At 48.1% G+C, this 27,917-nt stretch overlaps 2 protein-coding genes across 6 annotated transcripts in view; both read left to right on the top strand.

Annotated features, from left to right (window-relative positions):
* The window catches only part of HMGXB4 (HMG-box containing 4), a 33,072-nt gene extending 25,316 nt beyond the window's left edge, over nt 1–7,756 (top strand). For all 4 annotated transcript variants that reach the window (XM_082420996.1, XM_082420997.1, XM_082420998.1 and 1 more), the window contains 2 exons: nt 2,986–3,108; nt 3,613–7,756. In XM_082420996.1, the coding sequence (XP_082277122.1) occupies nt 2,986–3,108; nt 3,613–3,657 (168 nt within the window). In that variant the 3' untranslated portion in view covers nt 3,658–7,756. The remainder of the gene's footprint in view (nt 1–2,985; nt 3,109–3,612) is intronic.
* Nucleotides 7,757–8,938: 1,182 nt separating this feature from the next.
* The window catches only part of TOM1 (target of myb1 membrane trafficking protein), a 46,088-nt gene continuing 27,109 nt past the window's right edge, over nt 8,939–27,917 (top strand). For both annotated transcript variants that reach the window (XM_082421019.1, XM_082421020.1), the window contains exon 1: nt 8,939–9,098. In XM_082421019.1, the coding sequence (XP_082277145.1) occupies nt 9,047–9,098 (52 nt within the window). In that variant the 5' untranslated portion in view covers nt 8,939–9,046. The remainder of the gene's footprint in view (nt 9,099–27,917) is intronic.

The following is a 27,917-nucleotide window of genomic DNA, read 5'->3' as shown; positions in this document are numbered from 1 at the left end:
GAATGTTGCAGAATCTCTAGTCCCCTTTTTTTTTAACATAAGGAACAGTCTTATTACGATATAATTCACATACCATAAAGTTTACCCTTTTAAAATGTAGGATTTAGTGGCTTTTAGTATATTCACAGATTTGTGGCTCCATTACTACTGTCTATTCCAGATCATTTTCATTACCCCCGAAAGAGACCCCATATACATCAGCAATAATTCCCCATTCCCCCATACTCCACTTTTTCCCAGACTTTAATCATTTGTGTGTATCTTCACAATTCGGCCATTTCCACATACCACTTTATACTGTTATTTACTTTGTATTTTTTTAATTTTAATTTTATTGGGGTATAGTTGATTTACAATGTTGTGTTAGTTTCAGGTGCACAGCAAAGTGATTCAGTTACACATATACGTATATTCATTCTTTTTTAGATTCTTTTCTCATATAGGTTATCCCAGAATATTGAGTAGAGTTCCCTGTGCTATACAGTAGGTCCTTGTTGGTTATCTGTCATATATAGTAGTGTGTGTGTGTGTTCATCCCAAGCTCCTGATTTATTTATATTTTTATTTAAATAAATTTATCCATGCTTTCACAATGATGTCCTCGATATCGCGAGATACTCTAATCTTTTTTCTAATGTACCTCAAAATGGATGTATATCAAATAATTAATGTTCACCTCTATGCCACCTGAAATTAGTAAACGTACTACACTTTAAGGAACACTGACTTATACAGTTTGCTCATTTAAAGATTGAATACCTGAAACCTAATGAAATTAAGTGACCGTTATTACAAGTTTAGGCAACTCGCTGTGACTGAGCGCAGCTTGCCCCACTTCTCAGCCTGCTCTCATTCTGCGGCTTTGTGCCACCTGAAGCAGTTACAGCAGCGCTCGAGAGCAGAGAGTTAGGGGGTCAGGAGAGGCTCTGTGAAGGGGAGGTGGGGTTCCAGCAGGACCTGGAAGGATAAGCAGGACTTGGTATCATGGAGATGTTGGAGAGAGACATCGTAAACCAAGAGAACATCTGCTTCTCGGCCCTGGGGTTTTCTGCAGAGATGGGTCAAAAGAGACCCAGTGGGGCTCTAGACCCCCCATTCTCACTTTAACCAGATCTTTTAGCTGTTTTATATATTGGGGTTCCACTTTATGTTTTATTTCCAAAGGGGTTTATTGCTAAAATGATGAAAAACTAGAACAGCCAATGCATAAGGTAGAGGAAGGCTGAATATTAAGGGTATAGTCCAAACTACAGAGGGAAATGACTGCTCAGGAACTACCGGAATTTTTTGAGTAGGGAGGAATGATCAGAGCTCTCATTTGGTTTTCACTGAGAATATCTTCTATTTTATTTTATTTTTTTAAATTTTTTTTAATCTTCTATTTTAGATTGGGAGTGAAAAGAGACCAGAATTAGGGAAAAGTTATAACAATAATCTAGACTAGACATGACAAAGATTTGAATTTAATTTAACAAATATTTATTGAGAGCTTACTCTGTGCAGAACCCCAGTAGTTATTGGAAGGGTATAAAAATGAGTATGACTTGGTTCCTGCTCTCAGGTTGCTTACTGGGAGAGTCAGACATAAAATATTAGCTATCATTAACTGTAGGGCAAAAGTAGGGAATAATACTACTAATTGCTGTCTTCCGTTGAATGCTCGCTCAGGCAGCTTTGGTTCAGAGTGCTGTACATGGATCCTTTCCTTTAATGCACACTGCAACTTTGTGAAACAAAATTTGTGTTCCCTTATTTTAGAGAAGGAAAAACAGACTTAGGTTAAGGAACTTTCTCTAGAGTTTAGCCCATAAGTGCTGAAACAGAGCCTTGAGTTTGGTGGCATGACCTCAGGGTCCATGCTTGTAACCCTTTGCTGCCTGCCTTGGAAGTGGGGGCAGACATTGGACAAGGAGAATGAAGGGAAAGAAAACTCAACGGTGGCAAGGCCTTGAGACTGGGCAGGTGTGTGAATGGTGGTGATTTTAGCAGAGGAAGGGATGCTAGGAGGAAGGGTAGGTTATTTCTCTTTACCGTATGTTGAGATTGAGAAATATCCAAAATGAAAGCCCTAGCAGGCAGCCAGAAAGGCAGTTTTGGAGATGAAGATGTTGGTAATAGTAGTAATCATTATTGATACTCTCTGAGCACTTCCCAGGTGCCAGGCACCACCCCAGGTACTATGTACTATATGTCTGTTGTCTCACTTAATCCGCTCCATGCTACAGACGCTGTCAGTACTGTGTTTTTCAGGCACAGCATAGAAAGCCGCTTGCGCCTCTCGGTGAGCGGGATAGCCAGGTTCTCGACCCCGCCATCTCGAGCCCAGAGCTCATTCTCTGAAGGACACTTCTGTGCTGCCTTCCTAGGTGACATATCCTCACAGTACTTCTGGTTGAAGCAGATTATACAAGAGCTGGGCAGCATTATTTGTAGCAAGCAATCTTATTTGTTATCTCTTTGAATCACAGAGATATAAACAATATGCATTTTGTAAGAAGTTAAGTTTTAAAAAGAACAGAAAAGTGGTATCATCCACTATCAAAACAGCCACATATGCGGAGAAGTGTGTGTGTTTGTGTTATATGTTAACATGTAGAATTCTCATGGTTATCACATTTGAGCTGTATTTGTGGAGTTCATAAGAAAAATACTTTTGCATACATGATCTCCACAAATCCTCCCAGCAGGTCTCCAGAATAGATGAGGCATTTTTAAAGATTTTTCAGTATAGGTTTTTTGGGGTTTTTTCCTACTGTTCCTAAGTGACTAACCTAAGGTCTCACAGAGGGTACAGTGGATTAGGAATATAGAAAGGAAACCTGGGAATGTATTCTTATCAAAGCAGAGACCTTCCATTTCTGCCACAAGTTTCATAGAACTGCCCAAGACTTAAAGAACCATGCAAGGAACTGAGCCAGAACCTGGAGGGAGCCCCAGGAGTGTGATTCAAGCTGCAGTCCTCTCCTGTCACGCTCTCCTTTCCAGGGCATGGTGGCTGTGTCCGGCAGTTTGTCAGTGCTTCTGGATTCCATCATCTGTGCGCTTGGCCCCTTGGCGTGTCTGACCACACAACTACCTGAGTTGAATGGCTGTCCCAAACAGGTCTTGGTGAGTTTCCTTGTTTCCTGGGATTTTGGGGGCCAGACCCCTTGGGAGCCAGAGAGGCCCTGCCTTAATGAGCCCTATCAAGCACAAGCCCATAAAGCTTCCTGGATATAGTGTTGCCATAGGCTGTCGGCCCATGGAACCTGACACTGAGTGTTGAATGCATGCCAGGCTTTCAGTGAAATAGCAAACACGCCATTTCCTAAGATTTCTCTCCTTTGGAGAGAAGCGTTGTAGCCCTTAAGGTACTGCAACTCCTGTGTTGCCTATTTGCTCTTCCAGAGACAAAGAAAGTACAGGAGTCTCCTGCCTCTAGTTTACTAGGATTAGTGGGAGAAGTCAGCAGAAAAGCTCCCAGCATAACAGACAACGGCGTGACATCTTCTCTCTCCCTGTTTTCTGTAACTCAGATTTTCTTTCTCATCTCTCTCCCTTGAACAAAGAAATATGTCTCAGGGAACTAAGGTAAAATACTCTTCAGCTGAACCTTTTTCCTTTGTTCTGCAGTCAAACACACTAGACAACATTGCTTACATCATGCCTGGACTGTGACAGCAGAGACTCCTGGGACAGAACGCTTATCCCGCCTGCTGCTGGCTTGTGTACGTGACTGTTCCAGACCCCTTCACTGGCCTCGGGGTGTAGCTGTTAAATTTTTATATATATGCATATATATATATATATATATATATATCTAATGTATAATATATACATAGGACTGTAACTACTTTGCTTTTAATAATTTTATGAAATGGCAAAGGTTTAGCCAAGAGGAAACCTTGGCATGAATGTGGGCTTGGGATTCTTTCTTCTACTGTGGTGGATAAATCTGCCTTAAAAATCAGTGTAACTTGGGGGCTGGGGGCTTGTTCTGGATGCCAAGTGCATCGCTTTAAGGTCAGCTAAAATGTGATTTTTTTCCAAACTCAGTTGTACCTCCAGACCCATCACTGACCATTTGCCTTACCTGTCTTACAGTCTGAAATGCAATGGGAAAGATTATGGGAAGATGTCAGTTAACTGAAAGGACAAAGCTTTTCAACTTGAAGTGACCTAGGTGGGAAGTGATAACATCGTTCCCATCTGAAAGTTATTGCGATGGCTTAAGTGAACTTAGTAGGGGGTTCATTCCAATTCCTGCTCTACCAGTGTCCATGTCTCAAAACTTACTGTAATCATTGGTACCATTGGCAGCCTCAGCCGGAGCCAAGGAGATTTGTGAGCCCTGGAGAGGGTAAAGCTGTCAGTGCCACCAGTTGAATGGCCTATATCGTGAGCTGACCCAGAGCATTTGGTCTGCAGAACTAAGAGCTGGTATCTTCCATTGGCAGCGTCAGCTTAGCTCACAGTTCTGCTGCTTAGCTGCTTGGCGGGTGTGGAAGGTGAGCTTTGCCCAGGCTGATTCCTGGGTTCATCTCATTGGCTCCCCTGCTGGGCAGATACACAGGGTTCTGCATTCCACACGTAAGCGAATTGCGAAAAAAGTACTCTGTTCTCATGTAGGGTTATTTATGTGCGTGTGTGAATGTGTGTTTTAATTATGTGTATTTAACTCTTTAAACTCTCTTAGATTTTAATTTATCCTGTAAATTTCTGTATATATAATTTAAAAACAAGAGCCTCCACCAGCAACAGCATGTGGAAGATACAGATTTGTCATTTCTGCCTCCCTTCCTTCCTCTGGTCTCCTCTGCAAACTCCAAATCATCTACACTTTAAGGTATCGTGCCTCAAAAAGGAATCATTATGTTGGGATTCTAGTTCTTTACAAATGAATAATGTCAAGAAAGTAAATAAAAAGGAATGTTACCATTCCCAGCTGCCCTTATTTCCAAAGAACGAGGCTTTTGCTTCCCAGTTCCAAAGAAAACAGTTGAGCACTTCAGCGTTGTTTTTAAATTCAGTTTGAGAGTCCATGTCAAAACCAAGCTCTGAGGTGACTGCTTTCTTCCCTTGGCCTGGACAGAGCACTGCAGCATCAAAGTAGATCTTTGAGGACAGTGCCGCCAGCCTATTTAATTCTGCTGCATCCTATTTAATTCGTTCCTTTTTTCCCACCAGTGTGGTCACAGGGCTGTGTTTCTTAAAGGTATTCTGGCTGCTGAATGCCTTTCTCACCTCAGAGCAGTCTTGAAATTTAACTGGGAAACAGAAGGAAACAGGAATGCTTGGGAACCAAAATCACGAAGAGCAGAAATCCTGGTTTAATTTTGTGTGTTAGCACCTATCCCACGCCTCCTCTGTACCCATGTCAGTTTTCTGTTTGACACAGGGTATCAAGGAAGGGCCTCGGAGACGTGGATTAGTACAGAAAGAAGTCAGTCCTACCATCGTCATTTGTACACATTAATGAAGTCCTGACAAGGACCTGCTTTTTGTTTGTTTGTTTTCCTTTAAAATCCAAACCTATTGTATTTGTATTTAAAATTTGTACACATTTGTATAATAATCGGTTCCTTGTGGTATTTGGTACTATTAGAGGAAAAACTTTGGATTCAGACCTTCTTGCAGTTTTTATATCATTGTTTTATTTTGTTTTTTAAATAAATTCTAGCTGTTTGATCCAAATCCCATTACAGTTGTATAAAGAAATAAAATTTTGTACTTATATTATTAAAAATCACATTTTTAATATTTGTAGTCCAGTGTCAGCTATCTTTTCCCTGTTGCTAACGAAAGTTGCTACGAAATTTTAAACCTTTCACACTATATCCTACCGTAATTTTCCTTAAAAAAAAAAAATCCATTTGGAATAGGGGTCAAGTTTCTGATCATAGCCATCTTCCTAACAAACATCTTGCTCTGTTTCTAGTAACTTTTACATTGCGGACTCTCATCTTCTCTCTTGCAAACTGCAAAGCCAGTGGCTCTGATAAGCGTAGCTCTATTCATTGGCAAATGAAATTGTCTGTACGTTACATTGTTGGCCTAACTCAAGAAATACCTATCAGTCTTGTATAAGAATCACATCCAAATCTTGTGCTAAGCCATGTGTTTCAGTACTGTCCTTACTGAGTGATACTGGATTGGATAGGTCACTTAACCTTTATAGGCATCTGCAGTCTCATCTGTAAAATAGTGTTAAAGTCACTTCCCTGTCTCCAAGCCTTGAAGCCAGCCAGCCTGACATGAAGTTTAGTAGTATTGTGAACATTCAATATATGAGATTAGACCTTTCAAAGTAAAAATTTCAATTCACACACAAGGTTGTTAATAGTCATAAATAGCAAAATACTATGATTGGTTGAAAGGCTCACTTCTTATGGAGAGGCAGCAAAAAAGAGGCCGCTATATTACTGAACGACTAGAGTGACTGGCATATTTTATCGCACTTAATCCTCCCCAAGGCCTTATGAATATTATCCCCCTTTACAAATGAGGAGACAGATGCAGAAAAGTACTTTTCCTGAGTTTATACAGCTACGTAAATGGCAAAGCCAGAATAAACACACTGGTACAGCTGACCCCAAAGCTGAGGCTCTCTTCAACCCCAAGCCACTTTCAAAGTTAAATTGTGTATGTAATTCATCAGAATCCTTCTCCATTATCTGCAGTCCTGAGCAAATGTGATTGTAGGAAAACTGTCAGACCTTTTCATTGTTCAAATGTCCTTTTGTCCTAGCTGGATTTTACTATACAGACCTCACTTTTCTTGTCATCCTGTTATCTTTAAGCTTTGGAGGCAAAGTATCTTGATTTTTTTGTCTAAAAGTACTTAAAGGATATAATTATTGTTACATTTATGCAATATGTCAATTTTGAAGGACTTAAACATTTTTATCCTTAGGAAGGCATTTGATTTTTTTTCTTTTTTTTATTTTTAACATCTTTATTGGAGTATAATTGCTTTTCAATGGTGTGTTAGTTTCTGCTTTATAACAAAGGGAATCAGCTATACATATACATGTATCCCCATATCTCCTCCCTCTTGCGTCTGGCATTTTGATATTGATATTGCTAAAACACTTAAAAGGAAAAATTAAACAGACTTTTTACTAAATGAGTTTGTTCCTGTTAGGAAACACTTTGAACACATAGTTTTAATTAGTTCTGTACTACACTTAATGTTTGCAATTTACGTTCCTATCTATTGTATTGACAAAATCCACACACTTCCATTTCTAATATAATAGCTAAATAGCTTTCTGTTTACATAGAGCTATGATTTCACTCCCTGTTTGGGGGTATATGGTTTCTTACCATGAAGGATAAAACTTATGGCTGTTTTATTCTTGGCAGAAGGCCAAGATCTGCCCATAATCACTTTAAACCAGAGTGGTGCAAGAAGGCAAGAACTTCTGGTTAAATCACCACCCAACATGGGGATGTTAAAGGTTGTTAATGGAAGAATCCAATGGAAAATCATGCTAAATATATTCCATACAACCAAGCAATATGTTTAAATGAAGAAAAACATGGAAGGTACCTGACATGAAGATCATCTTAAGTGTACATCCCCCCCCTTATAGTCCAAATACCGTTACAGAAAGGTAGATTGATTTAGATTTTCATGCGTTAGTCATTGTGCTGGACAACAGTGAGAGAAATGGACGTAGCATCCCAGCCCTCAAGGAGCACCTAGACTACTGGGGGGTATGGGCATGTATTAACAGGTCTCATGAGCATTACTAAAACAGTTCAAAGCACAGAAGTACATGACTTCCATAAAGCTTTTATGTTGTATGGTAAAGATGTCAGCCCCTATGCTCAGATTAACGGAAGTGATTAAGTTCTAATTCAGGTTTTCTATCGTCCTAAATTTCTGCAGTTTACTAGCCTTTCAAATTTAAAATTCACAGATATCATGCCCAAAAAATACTAAAGCATCCTGCAGTAACCCAAACTACCAAAGCAGTGGTTATTGTATCTTTTGGAGTGCATGTCATTAGAAGCAAAAAAACATAACCAATAGATCTAGTATTGGTATCTAATGAGTAGATGACATAGCTGAAACACAGCACACGGGAAGGCTGAAGAAGATATTAGAATTACAAGGCTGGGAAGAGCCTTTGAGATTCTTAATTCTCAGCTTGGGGTCCACTGCTGCACCTCAGGGACCCCAGAAACTCCCTGAGGTCAAATTGTATCTCTGCCTTTTTTCTTCAGAAAGGCTCCGCTGCTTTCTACACTTTCTCAAAGGAGCCAGTGACCTAAAAAAAAGAAAGGTCCTTGACCTAATTCCAGAATCCAGAGAAAATGGAAGCCCGCTGTTTGAATCACACAGTAAATGAATGGCTGAGATGGGTCCCAGGACCCACTCGTGACATCTGTGTGCTTTCTCCCACCCTGGGCTCTAGCCCGTCCCTAGCTGCAATTCACTGAGTTGGCTCTCAGTGTCAAGGTGTCGCAAAACCCTTGGCCCTTCCCTCCTATTTTGAGGTAAGGGAATCTGGGCTGCAAACAGGATACATTTTGCAGCCGGGAGACCTCGATCTCAAATAGGAAGAGTCTTCTCTGGGCAGGGAGACAACAGGCCAGGGAGGCTGTCAAACCCAGCAGTGGGTGTGTAGTCATTGTGAGGTCCTAGAGGCTAAAACTAAGAGCGAGAGCTGGAGTCTCAGCTTGCTGGGTAACCTTACCCAAGTCATTTCCCTGGTCTAAGACTGGGTTTTCTGGGTGTGTACAGATCAAAGACAACGCCCCTAAATCCTTAAAAAGACGTGGAGGGCGTGGCTTAGACCCAAGCGCCCCAGGAACGCCCGGCATCGTGCGTGACGTCCACCGACGCCGAGTAAACCGCAGTGAGGTCATCGCCCTCCGCCTCGAGGCGCCGACCCTCCACGTCAGGGGCGGGGCCTGCGGCCGGCTCCAGCCTCCCTCCGCCCCGCCCCAGCCGCGCCTCCTCGAGGACCGTCCGGCGCGTCACGTGACGGGTCCGGCGCTGGCGGTTGCTGTCAGCTGATTCCCCGGCTTGGTGGCAGTGGCAGCGGCAGCCGTGGCGATGGACTTTCTCCTGGGGAACCCGTTCAGCTCTCCAGTGGGACAGCGCATCGGTAAGTCCCCGGGGCTTGGCCCAGCCCCAGCGCAGGGTTCCGCGCCCGGCCCCGGCCCCCAGGCGCGCCTCCAGGTCCCCAGTTGCACACCTGAGGGAGGTAGGGAGAGGAACGAGGCTGGAGTGTCTCTCCCTGACCTGGCCCCGCCCAGCCTCCCGCCTGCTTTGATTGACAAAAACCGCGGTCCACTAAGAAGCCTCGGCTTGTGATGGATGCCTACAGCAACCAATAGGTAAAGAGAGAAGGCGGGTCCGGGCGGCCTCGATTCAGCCAATGTGCGGCTGCTAGGGTCGCTAATTCAGGGAGAAAGTTTGGGGGGTTAAAGGGACTGCGTGGTTTTGCAGTCCGTGGGCCCCTCGAATGTTTCTCTCGTCGCCTACCCAGCGCGGGTCGCGCCTCCTGGGCCCTTGCCGTCTCATTCCTTGCTCACTCGGCGCTGCGGACACGGATACCTGAGAAGGGCTGGAAGCCCATTCTCCAGGACCAGGAGATAAGGGCTTGGCGGCTGGGTGGGCGTCTTGCGGGGAGGGGGACAGGGAGCCCTGCCTACCCCGGGCCGGGGCTAGACGCTGAGGAACCCGCTCCATGAGGAAGCCAGGCCAAAGCCTCAGGACGTGCCGGCCTTGGCCGCCCTCACCAACCGGCATCAGATGGACCGCATGGAGTCGCAGACTCTGAGCTGGAAGTGATCTGAGAAACCACCTGATTCGGTCTCCCTCATTTCTCAGTAGAGGGGACGGCCAAGCCCTGTGGCCGAGACACAGGCTCACTCAGAGCCCAGGTCTCCTGAATCTCTCGCCCCCTATTGACGGGAGACTTATTAGTTCTGTGACGTTGCCTCTGTAGGGAGGATTCCTCACCTGTGATTAGGGGATAATAATGATCCCTACCTCCGAGGGGTTGTTGTGTAGGTTAAACTCGTTAATAAATGTAAAGGACTTAGCGCCTGGCACGTGGCCGATGCTATATAAAAGAAAGTGGTAATATTTATTATTGTTACTGAGACACCGCCAAGTGAGGGTCCGGAATTCCTGAAAATGGCTTGGACGTTTGGTCTCATAGGCACTCATTTCTGCCCATCAACGCAGAGAGGACCCACAGGCCATGGCCCAAACAGCTAACACTTCTCCAGGGCAGGCTGGGTGTGCCTCCTTGCATGAAGAAACCCAGGGCAGTACTGTGAAACTCTCTCCAACTTTTTGATGGTTTTTAGCCTTAAGTTCAAACTGGGAAAATTGGATCTTTTAGACAAGATATTCTTTCCATTCTTACTGTCTTAGAAGCCAAACCTCGCTTAAGTCTGTTGACCCAGCTCTGTTGAAATCGCCCCCGTGGCCGTTTGTGGCTCTTCTGAGGTTTTGTAATGAAATGTCTTCAAGAGGAGGCTGTCAGTAGAGAATTTACACACCAGGAAGCTCCTGGACGAGAGAGGGGAAGCTGCACCTCTCAGGACCACCACCCTGCCCCTCCTACTACACACACACAAACACACACACACACACACACACACACATGCACAGGTGAGTCATTGTTTTGGAGCTGAAAAGAGAAGGCGGCTTGTCTCTCATCTTTATTTCTCTAGCTGCAGATACCACTGCTTTCATCACATGCCAAGTTTGAGACTTCCTACCCCTCCCTGCCCAAAAAATTCTGGCCTTCACAGTCAGCCACATGTGCCTGAGCCTCTCTAGAAAAGCTCATCTGGACTCTGGGCTTTAGATGGTCAAAGAAAACAGTTTCTTTTCTTACCCTGAAAGGTTGCCTGTCGTGGGCAAGAGATGACTCAGTCCAAAGAGTTACTAACCCTTAATACCTTAGAGCACAGAGCAAGTTTTACTGCAGGAACAGTCCTTACCCTGGGGCTCTTGTGACCCAGGGCTTTCATCAGAATCCCCTGGAAGACTTGCTAAAGTATCGAAGGCTGGGCCCCACCCCAGAGTTTGTGACCCTATAGGTCTGAGGTGGCCACTGGATTGGAAACCACACATTAAAACCCTCTGTTCTAGCCCATCCCCTTCATTTTATACAGGAGACTGAGGCCCAGAGAGGGGAGGTGGAGACTAGGACTCACCCAAGGACCCCAGTGAAGTGATAGGAAAGCTGAGATGAACTGCCCTGAGCCCCTGATACCTGAACCAAAGCTGAAGAAGCTCTAAAAGTAGGATTGAATGAAGAATGTCTGCCATTTGAGTTAATACCCTCAGTATTCCTTTTTTCTTTTCTTTTCTTTTTTCTTTTCTTTTTTTGATAAAGAGACGGCAGCACCCCTGATCGGCTGTGATTACTATTACTAATGACCTAGTATTAGCTGCTTGCATTTCTGTAAACTGCAGGGGTGAAATAATCTCTTCTCAAGCCTGCCAACTCCATCTCTCTGTTGAGAGTAGAGCCCTGTCCAGTTGGCAGCCCTGAGCACAGGGGTCCTGATGGTGTTAATCAGGGGTGAGTGTCTCTCAACTCACAAAGTCCCCAGCCCTCCACCCACACCCCTTTGTGCTTGCTGCTCCCTCTGCCTGCTCCCGGTGCATCCTTCAGAGCCCCGGGCGTCGTCACCTCCTCCCTGAGGCTTTCTCTGACCCCTTCAGATCCAGCCATTGCTTTTGTGCCCTCCCATCACCCTAGCTCTGCAGGCTCCCTCACTGTCTGCCTTTGGGCTCTGAGCCTCTGCTTCTTCCTGGGTGGAATGGTGGTTATACCAGCATCCACCTCTCAGGATGGTTGTGAGAGTGAAGTGAGATGCTCCGTGGAGAGGGCCTGGCACATTGTCAGTGCTGGGGAAACATCATCATCATTTTTATTATTTTCACTGTCGTCACACTAATAAAGCGCTGTCCCATTCTGTTAGTAGTTGTGCATGTGTCTCCCCGGCTGGCCTGGGCTTCCTGAGGGCAGGTGCTGTAACTTACTGATCCAGACCCTTGGCTCTTAGCATGGTGCCTGGCACATAGTAGGAGGGAAGAAAGGAGAAAAGGAAAGTAACAGTTTGTGAGCAAATGCCAGGTGCCACGCTGGTATCACGACCCTGTTGTCAAACCCAAGTTCGTGTGCCCAATGCACAGTGAGGCTAAACAAACCAAACAGTTTGGAGCAGTGAAAGGTTTATTGCAAGGGCCAAGCAAGGAGAATGGGCTGCTTGTGCTCAAAAGACCCAAACTCCCTGATGGTTTTCAGGGAGGAGTTTTTAAAGACAAAATTGGTTGCGGGGTGGGGGGGAGTGCAGGGTTTGTGACTTTCCTCTGATTGGTTGGTGGGGAGGTAACACGATGGTGCTCCAGGAATCTCAGGTATCAGCCTTCTGGTTCCCTCCAGTCTGGGGTCTCCTTGTGCAGACCTGAAGTCACCATCCTCCCCCTGGGTGGGACCCCCAGGTCCAGCAGAAGAACTCAGAGATTTGTATCAGATTGTTAAGTAAATCCCTTGAGGAGGAGCTGGGACTCCCCTTTATCGCTGCACCATTGTTTCTTGACTGCTTTTCCTTTGTTTCTGCATTCCCTCCCTTCCCTAATTAGTAACTGTTTGAATCTGCCCTTTGGCTCTCAGGAAGATTTAGGAGGCTGAAGCCTTTTTCCCACAAACAAGAAATGGGGGACACGGAAAAGCTTTTGTGCCCAATAGGGCCCCACAGGGTCCCACTCAGTTTCAAAGCCCCCTTTTCTTTGATATTCATCAATCTTGAGGGGAACAGGTGTGGGACGAGAAAGGGAATAGTTTTGGATGGAGAGGTTAATCAGAAACTCGGCAGAGGAAGTCGGTTTTAGGGGCACTCAGTTTCACCCCTGCAGGGTTTTGCTATTTTTTCCCATGTCACTAAAGGTAAGTCTGAAGGCAGGTGTCACTCCCCAAGGTTTCGCAGCTCAGTAGAGTCTCTGGCTGCAGAGCCCAGGTCTGCTCTCACACCCTCACCACACTGCCTCTGGCTGATCAGCACCTGTTTGGAATATGCAGCATCCCAGCCCTCCAACATGCAGTTATTGTTTGACCCACAGACTAGCTTTTCTGATTGCGACGCACACCTGGACCTGTGCACATTTCCAGGTCACTCACCTGTCCACTAAAGAAAAATATGCACCACCTAAAAGTTGAGAATTATGTTTTATCTGGAGACCTTACTGAGGATTACAGCCCGGGAGGCAGCCTCTCAGGTAGCTCGGAGGGACTGTTCCAAAGAGGTGAGGGAGGAGCCAGGATATACAGGAGTTTTTGCTGGGAAAAAAAAAAAAAAAAAAAGTAGTCAAACATCAAAAGATGACTGCTAATCACAAAATACAGACATCTCAAGTTAATGATTTTAGGGCTTTTTCCTCTGTGTGGGGAGATGCAAGAGTCTGGGCTTATTGAAATCAGTCCTTTGACATGCATCTTCAGTATCTAGTGCAAATATCCTGTTTTTCTCCATCCTGAATTCCACTCAGGTGCACCTTTGGTGAGGGGAGGGTGCTGCAGTGGCCAGCGGCTTGATGGCCACAGCTGCCTTTGTTTACTGAAATGGCGGGTGACATTTTTTGTCCACACACCCTTATCTATCAGGAAAGCTTCCCGTTTCCCGTGGGCAGCAGCCTGGGGCCGAAAGGATCCCAGATAGTTGAGTACTATCTGGTGTTGACACAGCCCTCTTCTTCCAAGGATTTAAAAACCCGTCCCAGGTATTCGCTGAGGACAGCCCTTACTGGCTGTGCCTTATAGAGAGACGTCAGAAGGCAACCCAAGAACCTCATATTCCACTTCAGGCTGTCAGCTCACCCCTGGCACTTTGAACTTGAGATGCAGGTGACTCAGGAGAGCAAGCTGCAAACAGCAGAGACTATAAACATGGGCAGTGCCTGGGGACCAGCCCCTGGTAGCGGGTGGGGAGAGCAAGATGGACCAGGCGGAGAGCCCAGAGCCTAAGACTGAGTCCTGGGGTGGACGGGAGAGGTGAAAGGTCGGGGAGAGCCACCCTTAGCTCCACAAAGGCCAAGCCAGGGGGACCACCAGAAGGCATCATAGGTAAGAGACCATAGGCATTGGCAGGAAGAGAATACCTCGGGCCCTCGGGGCTGCCATTTTGGGAGTGATGAGTGGAAACCAAACTGGACACTCAAGCAAGGTTGTCAAGGGGACACCAGGCTGGGCGGCAGGAGACCTGGGTCCAGCTGCAGTTCCACTGCTGACTATGTCACACTCCTTCTCCACCACCTCCCCTTACCTGTAACACAGGTGCCACCGTTCTCCCTCTGTTTCCCAGAGGATTGAACAACTGAAGGGACGATGAGGACGGGGAAGGATTGATGCTGGAGGGAAGAAGCACACGGATGACCAGTGCAGAGGGGCGATAGAACCGACTGCACAGGCTTAGAGGGCAGAGTGTCCGGTTACCAGAGGAGCTCAGTGCCAGCACCTTTCACAGTGGGCCTGGCTGCCTTGTTTGGTAGTGAGCTCCCCAACCCTGGAGGTATGAAGGCAGAGGTTGGAGGGAGGGAGGAGGATGCCGCATGGCTGGCAGGGTAGACTAGACCAGGATTTGCAGACTTTTTCTGTAAAGGGCCAGATAGTAAATATTTTGGATTTTATGGTCCATATGGCCTCTGCTGCAAACTGCTCAACTCTGCCATCAGAGCACGACAGCAGACAGACAGTAAGTCAATGAAAGGGCACGACTGTGTTCCAGTCAAACTTTATTTATGGACACTGAAATGTGAGTTTCATGTAATTTTCACGTGTTATGAAATTTCATTCTTCTTTGGATTTTTTTCAACCATTTAAAAACGTAAAGACCATCCTTAGCTTGTGGGCCATGCAAAAGCAGACTGCATTTGGCACGTGGGTTTATAGTTTGCTGACCTCTTAGCCAGAGGCAGAATGGTTAAGTTCTTTGTTCTTCAAACTGGGGTCCCAGAGCACCTCCGTCAGAGATGTTTGAGGATTCTCCAGCCCTGGACCCCCTGAGTCAGAATCTCTACCGCTTCCCACTCTGTGCCGTGGGGAGCCCTTGCATCTTGAAGCTCCGACTCCTTGATCCATAAGTGCTGGTGCCAGGTTAGAACCCCAAATTTCTGTCTTAAGGATAACAGGGACTAATGTCTAGAAAGGGCTTCGTGTCAGCTAGCCGCATGGTACATAGTAAGGCATCCAGGATGTGCTCCTGAGTCAGCCCAGGTGGTCTGAGTCCTGGTTTATCCTTCACCTGCTTTGTTACCTGGAGCAAGTTACTTAACTTCTCTGTTCTCCAATTTGCTGTCTAAAAATAAGGATAATAATAGCACGTATCAGTTGGGATTGCTGCATTGCTGTGTTGGGAGATTGTAGTATTGTCACGTTGTGAAGCACTTGGCCTGGTGCCCGCCACACAGTAATCGTCCATAATTGTTAGCTGTTGTGACTTTTCACCTGGTCTTATCATCACTGCTGGGATGTAGTCTAAGTTCGAGGCAGAGCCCAGGTGCCCACCCAGGGCCCTGGCTCCAGCACAGCCTCTGTCTGGTCTTGGTGTCACTGGGAATGAGCAGTCGCAGGCTGGGTGGCAGCCACTGTCACAGACAGGTCAGGTTTCAGGCTGTGGGGTGGAGCCGGTTCTCACTTGGGAATTAAAGCCTTTGCCTGACCCTACAGATGGAACTGGTGAATAGGTTTTGTTCCCTCCCTGAGCTCAAAGAAATAAGAGTAAAGTCCTGGAGTTCCGTCCTTCTGGTTTTAGAAAAAAAACAAAAACCCTCAGTGTCTTCTAATTAGCTTGGGACCGTCACCCCATGAGAAGCAGGAGGATTCAGGACAAGTTAACTCTTTACCTTCTTACCAAGGAGGCCTCGGTCTAGGCTAGCACTCTCCAGACTTCTGCCCTTCGTGTACCACCTTTATGATATGTGTCTGCCCTTCATGTACCACCTTTAGTTTTATTTGCAGAGTGTTTTCCTTTTGTTCACTCACCTTTTTAAATTTGACCTTATCCTGTGTGATTATATCCTGAAATCATGACTTTGATAAGCTAGTTTGTGTTTTTTCCCTTCTACTTGACATTAAAGTAAATAGGTAACTCTAAAAATGTCTTTATGTTTGCCCATGAGCCCACCTAGCATGTTCCCGGGTGGCACGTTTTGACCACTCGGACGTAAGCAGTCTGAATAGGGTCAGCACTTAGACCCTGCATCAGAAGATCTGGGTTCAAGTGCCAGCTCCTGCCCTTCCCAGTCGTATCCCGCAGGCAAGTGACAAAACCTCCGAGGGGCTTGTTCCCCCATGGAGGTGGGAAACTTGACAATTGATAAAGCACCAAAAAGTGCCACAGAGAGCCAAGCAGCTGTGCAAGACCCGTGGGGAGGAACTGGGCTTTGCTCCTGCAGGGGAGGTAGAGAAAGGAAGGAGGGAGCCGGGGAGGAGGGGAGGGAAGAGCCAGCGAGGCCACATAGGCTGAGACCAGGAGACGTGAAGGACAGACAGAGGTGTCCCCTGTTCCAGTGGAACTTGTTTGTATTGATGCAGGATGAACCCTTGGGGTGGTTAACTTCATGTATCAACTTGGCCAGGCCATGGTACCCAGATATTTAGCCAAACATTAATCTAGATGTTTATATGAAGGTACTTTTTAGATGAAATTAACACTTAAGTCAGACTTTGAGAAAAGCAGATTACTCTCCGTAGTGTGTGTGTGCCTCAACCAATCCGTTGAACAGAAGAAAGACTGGCCTCCCAAGAAGAGGGAATTCTGCCAGCAGACGATCTTCAGACTTAAGCTGCATCTGTCCTCTGGGTCTTCAGCCTGCTGGTCTACCCGGCAGATTCCGAACTTGCCACGCCTCCACAATAGCACGAGCAATTCCTTAAATCTCTTGATAGGTACATACATACCTACATACATACATTTGTCAGTAACATCTTTTACATTCGTGAGTTGGGGGAACAAGGAAAGAATGTCATATACACCTTGGCCAGCCACTTCAAGCCTCTCTACTCTCATGGCCTTGCTCCTTCTTACCTAGATAGTTTTTTAAAAGCCATCCTTCATCTAACTGAAATTTTCTTCAGTTAGGTACTATAGTTAGCTGTATCAACTTTAAAATTGTGGGTTGCCAAAGTTATGCCTCTGTAAAGTATTTTAGAGTTCCTCTTGTGGCCTGTGGTTACAGAATGGCCGGGGGGAGGCAGCCAGGGCTTTGAGGAAGGATGGCTCAGCAACTTAGGAGACTGATGGAACTTTCCATGCTAGGCCTGGAAAGAGCTATTCGTTTGGAAAATAGGCTTCAGGACAGTTTGCTGGCTGGGGAAAAAAGAATGGCTTCTGCATGTATGTGATTTAAACATCTATTTTATGGGAATGCTTGAAATTTTCAAACAATGATTTTTAGGTTGATATTTTTGTAGTTGGCAACGTTTGTTTTGGTGTTGGCTGTTGTGCTAGGTGGGACGCAAAGCACATGAAGTGCATTCTCTCATTTCCTCCTCACATAACCCTGGAAGGTGAGTGCTTTAGTTATCCCTATTTTGCAGGGGAGGAACGAGGGCACAGAGAGGTTAAGGAATTCACTCAGGGACACACAGCTAGTGAGTGCTCCAGTCAGGACTTGCACTGGGATTTGTCTGTGTCCAGATCCCACTCTCCTAACTTTCCCACCTCATTGCTTTCCCTTAGAATTGAAAGGGACCTGGCGGGTTTCCTTTAGAGTGCAAATGTCTGGGTTCAGGGTGCATCTAGGATGAGTTTGTTCCTAATGGTTCTTTCTGTATTTCTCCACCCACCACCCCAACCTTTAGCATATTGGTTTCCTCCTCCTGCTAGTCCCCGTGTAACAGAGAGCACAGGTGAAGGCACCCTCTGGCACTGCCTCTGTTATCAGGAGAGGAAAACCTTCTCCAGGAGCCACTGGGAAGAAAATTCCACTTACATCTCAGTGGCCAGAACACAGGGCCTCTTCTGGCTGCAAGGGAGACTAGAAAAGCTAAAGAATGTGGGCCAGTGGAGAGTGTCTTTCACAGCAACAAGCTCTGCAGGAGTCAGTTCCATGCAGTAGAGTTGATAAACATCCAATGTAGTCACAGGGTGAATTAACACAAATACCATATCCCACGTGGGTTCCCACACTGTTTCCAGGAGGACAGCACAGCTGGGCAGTGTCCCAGGGGGATCAGTGGGAATGGTGAAGGCTCTAGAAGTCACTTCCAGAGTGGAGTGGTCACAGGAACTGAGGATGGTAACGTGGAGGTCAGATGGAGGGACATGGTGCTTTTTAAAAATATTCACAGGACTGCTGAGCCGAAGAAAGATTAGGATTTCTGCACAACCGCTACTAAGGGATCGATGAGGGCCAAAGGGTGGGAGTACTTCATTTAAATTAAAGTGCTCTAAGGGCTTATGGTCGTGGTGAATATAGCCTCATCCTTCATTCAGTCATTCATCAAACGCATCCTGCAGGTTTTTCACAGGCCCCGTCATCCTGTGTGGTGTAGAGAATTCAATGACTCACAAGCTGTAACCTCCATCCTTGAGCTCACAGCCTAATGAGAGAGACGTAGAAACAAAGAAGTAAATGCTATAGGGTTATTGTAACACTAAGCAGAGCTTGTAGTTGTGGTGTGCGCAGGGTGCCGTTGGCCCAGCATGGAGGGGAAGGCCCTCTGGGGGTCAGGGCAGGCCCCGCAGGGAGCAGACGTGGGCAGAAGGCCCAGGTGATGGGAGGACGAACGAAGCGGGGAGAAGACCGGTCTGCACGCTGCAGCCTGCCATCAGGCTTCGGGATACCTTGGCTGCAATGACAGACAGACACAGCCGAGCCGGCCCCACACGCTGGGCTTACCTGGCAAGAAGTCGGAAGGTCGGCATTTCCAGGGTTGGTCTGACAGATCCGCGATGTATTGCAACGCCCAGGTTCTTTCTTTCTCTGTCCTGAATACGTTGGCTTTGTGTCCTGAGCGTGTCACCTCCTTGGCCCAAGCTCCAGGCGCCGTGCTCCCATGCTGGCTCCCAGAAGAGAGGACAGAAGGAGACGGGGGACGGGGAGGGGGTAGACAAGGCTCTCCCATCCCCGGCGAGGCCCCGCCGACACCCTGTACTCCCCAGGGATCGGGATTGGGTGGCTCACCCACTCGTGGACCGGGCTCTGGCGAAGGGGGGAGGGGTTGCTGCTTTGGGCGGGGAAGAGGAAGGAACGGCTTGGGGGCAGGCTAGGGGGTGTCTGTGCCTGATTCCCTCTGTCTGGCTTTGAGAACTGGTCTGCCAAGCCACTGGCATCATGGCCTTTCTCCTCCGGCTGCCTTGCTCCCTCCTGGACCCTCAGCCTCCCTTGGGCTCCTGGATCTTTCCCGGTCTCAGCATGGCCTTTCCTCCCTCCCTCAGGTCCTTCAGACTGACCCTCAAGCCCCTCGTCTCTGCTCTTCTTCCCGTCATCCCTGAGGTTTCATCACGCATTCATTCATTCAGCACGTGCTCTTCCTCTACCAGGAGCGTCCCTCCTCACCTTCCCCAGCCTGGCAGCTTGTGCTCTGCGCTCAGCTCAGTCGGCACCTCCTCACTGGAGCCTTCCCGGTTCCCCTGAGGCGCTGACCCCCTGCCCCCGGCTCCCCCAGCGCCCGAGACTGACCTCAGTCACATCACCTGTCATTTTGCACTGAACACGCCTGTGCCGCTGTTCTCACTGACGGCTGTAGAGCCTCCCTAAGGGCAGGGATTCTCTTCTCCCTCTTTGCCTCTCTAGCACCTGGCACAGGGCCGGACAAACAGTAGCTGCTCAGAGCGTGTTGTAGGACGGAGAATAGATGGGCGGGAAGAGGGCATCTAGAAGGCAGCTGGGGGGCAGATGGGATAAAGGGGCACTGGGCAAGGGATGGAGGCAGCTGGTGGGTGGGGGGAGCGGAGGGGAACAAAGGGGTGGGTACTACTTACAGCAGATTCCAAACAGCATATCATTTCGTTCATAAATATTTCAGCGTGTCTCTTAAGAATATGGAATAGGATTCCCATTTAGAAACCAACAAACAAGCCATAATCACAATACCATTACACACTTTAAAAAAAAATATGCAGATGTGTTTTTTAAAGCCTGAAAACAGTAAAGACTAGAAGGAAATCTCCTCAGAGGTTCACCATGGTTCCTTTGAGTGACGTTAGTAGGTGGCCGTTACACTGGAAAGATGACATTCCATGAATGTGGACTAAAAACAAAACGGCTGTGGGCACCTTTGCAGGGGTGCCGGTCATAGGAGGAGGATCTCGAAAGAGGGCCCCCATGGGAGCTCTGGGTAGAGCTGACGCACCGTGTCACTGCTTACTTGACCACAGTCAGCTAACTCCCATTCTCTCCCTATCCCCCGGGTGGGTGAGCCCTGCCCTAGACCTGGTCATAGTCAAGGTGGAACTAGGGCTGCTATCGGCCTTGGCCTTTAAGACAGTTCCTTACTATTTACAAACCATATTTCATTGAATCTAGAAAGAAAAATCTACCAGCTGAGCTCTGACAGGTCATTGTTTGTAAGAAACATCCCAATATCAGAGGGGCTCAAGAGTGGACGAGGGGGGAATTCCCTGGCGGTCAAGTGGTTAGGACTCCGCACTTTCACTGCCGGGGCCCGGGTTCGATCCCTGGTCAGGGAACTAAGATTACGCAAGCCGTGTGGCGTGGCCAAAAAAAAAGAAGAGCGGACAAGGGAGCTTAGGGTCAGTGAAACATGAGGAATGTTCCCCGGGACGGGGGTGGGACGGATGCTCGGCACTGAACTGGGGTGGCGAGGTTGTCTGGAGCCTCGGCCGCTCCTTCCGCAGACGTTGGCCGAACCTCTACCCTCCTTTCCACCAGAGGGTAGGCCCCGGTGAGACAGAGGTGTCCCCGGAGCTCAGGGTCCAGCCGAGGCAGGCGGGGGCAGAGCAGAGGGAGGGCACACGGGTCCAGAGGCCCCCGGGCCCGGCTCTGCATCCCCGTCCTCCACTTCTGGATGTGGGCATCAGCTGTGCCCACACGTGGTGGGGGCTGTAGGGCAGTGACAAGAGGTCCGCGCCGCGTCCTGCACAGGCTGACATGCAGCGAAGGCCGGTCATTTGGTCACTGTTGTCCACAGTGTTATGCCGCAGTGCGGGACGAGGCCTGGCACGGTTTGCCCAGTTGGAGGCAACACTGCGGGGCCGACACTGGGGTAGGGCCTCAAAAGCCGTCCCCGTCGGCACATCTGAATCTCAGCCCCTCTACTGTCTCGGCGCCTGCTCTTTTCCATCGGGGCATTTTTGCCGTCTGTAATGTCACCTGTGGCCGCCCGCCAGACTGTAGACTTCCCAAGGGCAGGACCTCGTTGGTTTTGCTCTCTGATGTCTCCTGGGGCCTGCGTGACACGTGCTGAGTATGTTCAAGAGGCACGTAACCTGGTGGTTAAGGGTACGGATTTGGGAACCAGACCTCTTTGGGTTCAAACCTCTGCTCTGCAACATACAAGCTGTGTGACCATGGGCAAGCCACTGGCCTCTCTGTGCCCCCTCAGCGTACCCATCCTCTGCCTTAGGGGCTGTGGTGAGGGCTGGCAGAGCTGGTGTGAAGTGCAGAGCCCCGTGTTTGGTGTGTGGTAACAGCCCAGCGAGCCAGTGTGGTGGGCCGGTGGGGGGGTGGTCTCATCATCACCTGTGAACCAGTGCCGGCCTGAAGGGGAGCTGGGCATCCCAGGCAGAAGCCCCAGCGCCTGAAAGAACAAGGCCCGCCAAGGGAGGGAGAACAACACAGTGGGTCGGGGCTGAGCTCAGCCCCAGCTGTCCCTCTCAGCCCCTGAAAAGGCCCGGTTTTTGACCCTCAGGCAGTGGGGGGTCATGGCTGACATTTAGACAGAGAAAAGCACTGGTTGGATTTATGTTGGAAGAGGAGAGTGTGCAGGTGACAGTCCAGGTCTGGGTGGGAGACAGTGCCTGAGCCAGGGCCGTGGCCCTGATGATGGAGGCGTTGAGCAGCTGGAACCCTCAGCCGGAACCCCGGTGAGTGAACATGCAGGGTGGTGGGGAGAAGGCTCTAGGCTGTTGCCCTTGGGCTGACCTGGCAGGAGGTGGTCAGCGTGACTCGCATCCACAGTGCTGACCACGGGTCCCCTGATCGCCGCAGAAATGGCTTCCTGCAAAGCAGGGCTTCCCCCGTGGCCGAGAGGGCAGGCTCGCCAGATACCCAGGGTGCCCCCGAGGACACGCAGGCTGACTCCAGGGCCCCAGAGCTGGAGAGTGTCTGGTGGCCACTCTCTGCTGCTCTCGGTCCAAGTCACAGTCATGGGACTTAGCAGTGACCTGTCGCTGCCCTTTAGCTGACACCATACGTACATTGTCTGGCTGAAGGTCCCAACACCTGTGAGGGAGGCAGTCAGTCTTCTCCCGGTTTCACAGGTGAGGAAACCCAGACTCGGAGGCTCGGATCCTTGCCCGTGGTCTCTGAGTTCAGAGGTGGGGTCGGGCTCGTCCCACTCCAAAGCTGTGCCACCGCCCAGCCCGGCTATGCGGGCACCAGCCCCACGTGGAGAGGACAGAGCAGACAGAAAGACGCCCAGCGGATCCCATCCACCGCCTGCCAGCCCCTGACAACAGCAGGTGGTTTGCAGGGCCCAGCTTCCTCAGGAGCTGGGGACAAGGGCAGGGCCTCTGAAGGTCACTGCCAACAGCCCAGAGCTGGGCAGGTCAGCAGGCTGTCTTTTAGAGCTGGTAACCATTGTCAGTGTTTTTATCCCCCCTTCTTAAAATAGCCAGCTGAGTTACTTCTGCGGTTAAAACCAAAACTAAAACACATATCCCCAGATTCCTGTGGGTTTAAATTTCTGCCCTTAATGGAGCATGCCTGCCCCTTGGACATGTTTATTAGGCAAGTCTTAGACCTCTCCCCAGATCTGGGCACACCTCTCTTCTGGAATTGCTCACATGGCTCTTGTCTCTCCTCTGCCTCTTCCTCCTCTTCCTCTCCACCCCCCCCCCCCCACCTATTTAGACTGACTGAAGCTCCTCCTTTCCCCCAACTCCCTCCAAAAAACTCCATCCTCTTAATGGCTCTGCCCACGACTGGCACTCAGGACTAAAGAACTTGGCACCTGTGCTCAGGTTAGCATCAGACTCGTGCTCCAGGGGTCCTGATGCGTCCACCTTGGTTCCTTGGGATGGCTTGCCTCTTACTCATAAATGTCCCAGCTGCCCCCTTAGCAGCCCGCTTGCCGTTCCAGAATGATCATAATCCCTTCTGAAACCTTGCCCTTCTCTCCCGCAGGAGAAGGGAGGTGCCCATCGTTTTCAGCAGTCACTGGGAGAGGTCATAGGGGATCCAGTGGAGGAACCACTGAGAGGGCTGCTAGTGGAGGAGGGGGCAGATGGCCTGAGTGGTCCAGGCGGAGCCTTCTGGAAAAGCAGAGCTCCCTGACTCCTGATGGGAGGCGGGGGCAGTGGCATCAACAGCCATCCTCCCTTTCCACCATGTGTGACCTCTCCAGGCCTCAGGTTCCTCATTAGCTAGACAAGGGCAATAGTGTACACCTTATAGGTGTGAGGGTTGAATCACCTTCTTTACGTGAACAGCTAACAGTGCTTGGTGTTACCTAGCATCTAACTTGGGAAGTTAAACTATTCCCGTTGTGGAAGGGCCCAGCCGGGGGCAAGGGAGCCTTTGAAGGGGCATGGGAGGGACACGGTCACCCTCAAGCTCCGGAAGGTTCACTCTGGGTCAGCATGGAGAACGGCTGGGGGCAGGGAGGCAGGGGGAGCCGAGGCCGTGGCTGACGAGGGCGGGGAGGTGGCCCAGCTGGGGCACTGGCTGAGGGCAGGGCGGGAAGGGAACGGCCGGGAAGGAGAGAGCCTCAGGGGCTGGAACTGGCAGGACTCAGGGGCCCATTAGAGGCGGTCGGGCGTCAGGTTGGCGAATCCCACGGGCCAGGAGGTCACTGAGACGTGGCTTCCGAAGGTGGAGCAGTTGTGCGTGGTTGATCAGCCACCATCCCCCAGACCCTCCAAAGCAGGGCCCAGCCCCCCGCTCAGGAGGCACTTGTCCAGCTCTCTTTGGTTCTTCTTATGTGGTTCAGTATGTGTGTGAGTCCCAGGGGTGGGAGTGTGGCCCAGAGGAGCCACACCCAGGACATAGTTGTGGGATGAGCGAGTCCATCTTCACCCATTTAAAGGACACCCTTTCTCATCCCCTCTCGCAGCCCTAACCCAGGAGCAAAGCAGCCCACCCTGCTGCTGGGTCCATACCTGGATGCCTCAGCTGCCTGGCATGTGTCCTGGGCCACCCTGGCATCCATCCAGCCCGCGGGACCCAAGGGGGACCCAGGGTGGAACTGAAGTCAGGCCAATTTCAAAACCGAGATCATGGAAGCCACCGTTCTAGGGAGCTGACTGTGCCAGCCCAGCCCAGGCTCTGCCCACAGGATGGGGCTGCCTGCCCAGCTGGAAGAGGGCCCTGCCCAGTCACACGGAGTCTGCCCCGTCTATCCTGACGAGCCTGGCTCGGAGTGTGGCTTCTCTGGGCACCACAGGGCAGGGACCGTGTCCGTCTGTCCACGTTGCATCCCCAGTGCCTAGAGCAGGCCTGCCACGTCAGTAGCTGTGCGATGCGTGAGGGGTCTCACCCAAGAGCAGGGTGATGAGAGAGCCTCCCTTGCACCATCGCGTGGAATAAGAGCTCCATGTGCCCGGTCCATTGGGGCTCCTGGGAGACAGCCCACAGAGCTATGCCCGCGGGTGCACTGAGGCCGCGGGTGTGAGGCTCTGAGCCTGGAGCCAGGCTCTGAAGCCAAAGACACAGCCATAATGGGGGAACTTGGCTACTGCCCTAAACGCTGATCCAACCGATGGTTAAAAACTCGTGCGTGGGCCTGACGGACCCGCAGGAGTAACGTGCGGGGCAGAATCTTTCCTGAGACAAGCAGAGTACGGAGTTGTCTCTGCACACTCTGCTGGAACGTGGTCTTTTTCTTTTTTTTTTTTTAACATCTTTATTGGAGTATACTTGCTTTACAGTGTTGTGTTAGTTTCTGCTGTATAACAAAGTGCATCAGCTATATGCATACGTATATCCCCATATTCCCTCCCTCTTGCGTCTCCCTCCCACCCTCCCTATCCCACCCCTCTAGATGGTCTACAAAGCACCAAGCTGATCTCCCTGTGCTATGCGGCTGCTTCCCACTAGCCATTTATTTTACATTTGGTAGTGGATATATGTCCATGTCACTCTCACTTCATCCCAGCTTACCCTTCCCCTCTCCCCGTGTCCTCAAGTCCATTCTCTATGTCTGTGTCTTTATTCCTGTCCTGCCCCTAGGTTCATCAGAACCAAATTTTTTTTCTTTTTTTTTTTAGATTCCATATATATGTGTTAGCATATGGTATTTGTTTTTCTCTTTCTGACTTATCCCACTCTGTATGACAGAATCTAGGTCCATCCACCTCACTACAAGTAATTCAATTAGCTTTCTTTTTATGGCTGAGTAATAGTCCATTGTATATATGTGCCACATCTTCTTTATCCATTCATCTGTCGATGGACACTTAGGTTTCTTGCATGTCCTGGCTATTGTAAATAGTGCTGCAGTGAACACTGTGGTACATGACTCTTTTTGAATTATGGTTTTCTCAGGGTATATGCCCAGTAGTGGGATTGCTGGGTCGTACGGTAGTTCTATTTGTAGTTTTTTAAGGAACCTCCATACTGTTCTCCATAGTGGCTGTATCAATTTACATTCCCACCAACAGTGCAAGAGGGTTCCCTTTTCTCTGCACCCTCTCCAGCATTTATTGTTTGTAGATATTTTGATGATGGCCATTCTGACTGGTGTGAGGTGATACCTCATTGTAGTTTAGATTTGCATTTCTCTAATGATTAGTGATGTTGAGCATCTTTTCATGTGTTTGTTGGCAATCTGTATATCTTCTTTGGAGAAATGTCTATTTAGGTCTTCTGCCCATTTTTGGATTGGGTTGTTTGTTTTTTTGATATTGAGCTGCATGAGCTGCTTGTATATTTTGGAGGTTAATCCTTTGTCAGTTGCTTCATTTGCAAATATTTTCTCCCATTCGGAGGGTTGTCTTTTCGTCTTGTTTATGGTTTCCTTTGCTGTGCAAAAGCTTTTAAGTTTCATTAGGTCCCATTTGTTTATTTTTGTTTTTATTTCCATTCCTCTAGGAGGTGGGTGTAAAAGGACCTTGCTGTGATTTATGTCATAGAGTGTTCTGCCTATGTTTTCCTCTAAGAGTTTTATAGTGTCTGGCGTTCTATTTAGGTCTTTAATCCATTTTGAGTTTATTTTTGTGTATGGTGTTAGGAAGTGTTCTAATTTCATTCTTTTACATGTAGCTGTCCAGTTTTCCCAGCACCACTTATTGAAGAGGCTGTCTTTTCTCCATTGTATATTCTTGCCTCCTTTATCAAAGATAAGGTGACCATATGTGCGTGCGTTTATCTCTGGGTTTTCTCTCCTGTTCCATTGATCTATATTTCTGTTTTTGTGCCAGTACCATACTGTCTTGATTACTGCTTTGTACTATAGTTTGAAGTCCGGGAGCCTGTTTCCTCCAGCTCCATTTTTCTTTCTCAAGATTGTTTAGGCTATTCGGGGTCTTTTGTGTTTCCATACAAATTGTGCAATTTTTTATTCTAGTTCTGTGAAAAATGCCATTGGTAGTTTGATAGGGATTGCACTGAATCTGTAGATTGCTTTGGGTAGTATAGTCATTTTCACAATGTTGATTCTTCCAATCCAAGAACATAGTATATCTCTCCATCTGTTTGTATCATCTTTAGTTTCTTTCACCAGTGTCTTACAGTTTTCTGCATACAGGTCCTTTGTCTCCTTAGGTAGGTTTATTCCTAGGTATTTTATTCTTTTTGTTGCAATGGTAAATGGGAGTGTTTCCTTAATTTCTCTTTCAGATTTTTCATCATTAGTGTATAGGAATGCAAGAGATTTCTGTGCATGAAGTTTGTATCCTGCTACTCTACCAAATTCATTGATTAGCTCTAGTAGTTTTCTGGTAGCATCTTTAGGATTCTCTATGTATAGTATCATGTCATCTGCAAACAGTGATAGTTTTACTTCTTCTTTTCCGATTTGGATATCTTTTATGTCTTTTTCTTCTCTGATTGCTGTGGCTAAAACTTCCAAAACTATGTTGAATAATAGTGGTGAGAGTGGGCAACCTTGTCTTGTTCCTGATCTTAGAGGAAATAGTTTCAGTTTTTCACCATTGAGAATGACATTGGCTGTGGGTTTGTCATATATGGCCTTTATTATGTTGAGATAGATTCCCTCTATGCCTACTTTCTGGGGAGTTTTTATCATAAATGGGTGTTGAATTTTGTCAAAGCTTTTTCTGCATCTACTGAGATTATCCTATGGTTTTTATCCTTCATTTTGTTAATATGGTGTATCACATTGATTGATTTGCATATATTGAAGAATCCTTGCATTCCTGGGGTAAACTGCACTTGATCATGGTGTATGATCCTTTTAATGTGCTGTTGGATTCTGTTTGCTAGTATTTTGTTGAGGATTTTTGCACCTATGTTCATCAGAGATATTGGCCTGTAGTTTTCCTTTTTTGTGACACCTTTGTCTGGTTTTGGTATCAGGGTGATGGTGGCCCTGTAGAATGAGTTTGGGAGTGTTCCTTCTCTGCTGTATTTTGGAAGAGTTTGAGAAGGAAACTCAAATGTTAGCTCTTCTGTAAATGTTTGATAGAATTCCCCTGTGAAGCCATCTGGTCCTAGGCTTTTGTTTGTTGGAAGATTTTTAATCACAGTTTCAATTTCAGTGCTTGTGATTGGTCTGTTTATATTTTCTATTTCTTCCTGGTTCAGTCTCAGAAGGTTGTGCTTTCCTAAGAATTTGTTCATTTCTTCCAGGTTGTCCGTTTCATTGGCATAT

This window comes from Balaenoptera physalus (genome assembly GCF_965194825.1).
Source record: "Balaenoptera physalus genome assembly, chromosome: 13".
Taxonomy (NCBI): Eukaryota; Metazoa; Chordata; class Mammalia; order Artiodactyla; family Balaenopteridae; genus Balaenoptera; species Balaenoptera physalus.
Note: the sequence above shows the minus strand (reverse complement) of the source record. Positions and strands in the feature narration are given on the sequence as shown.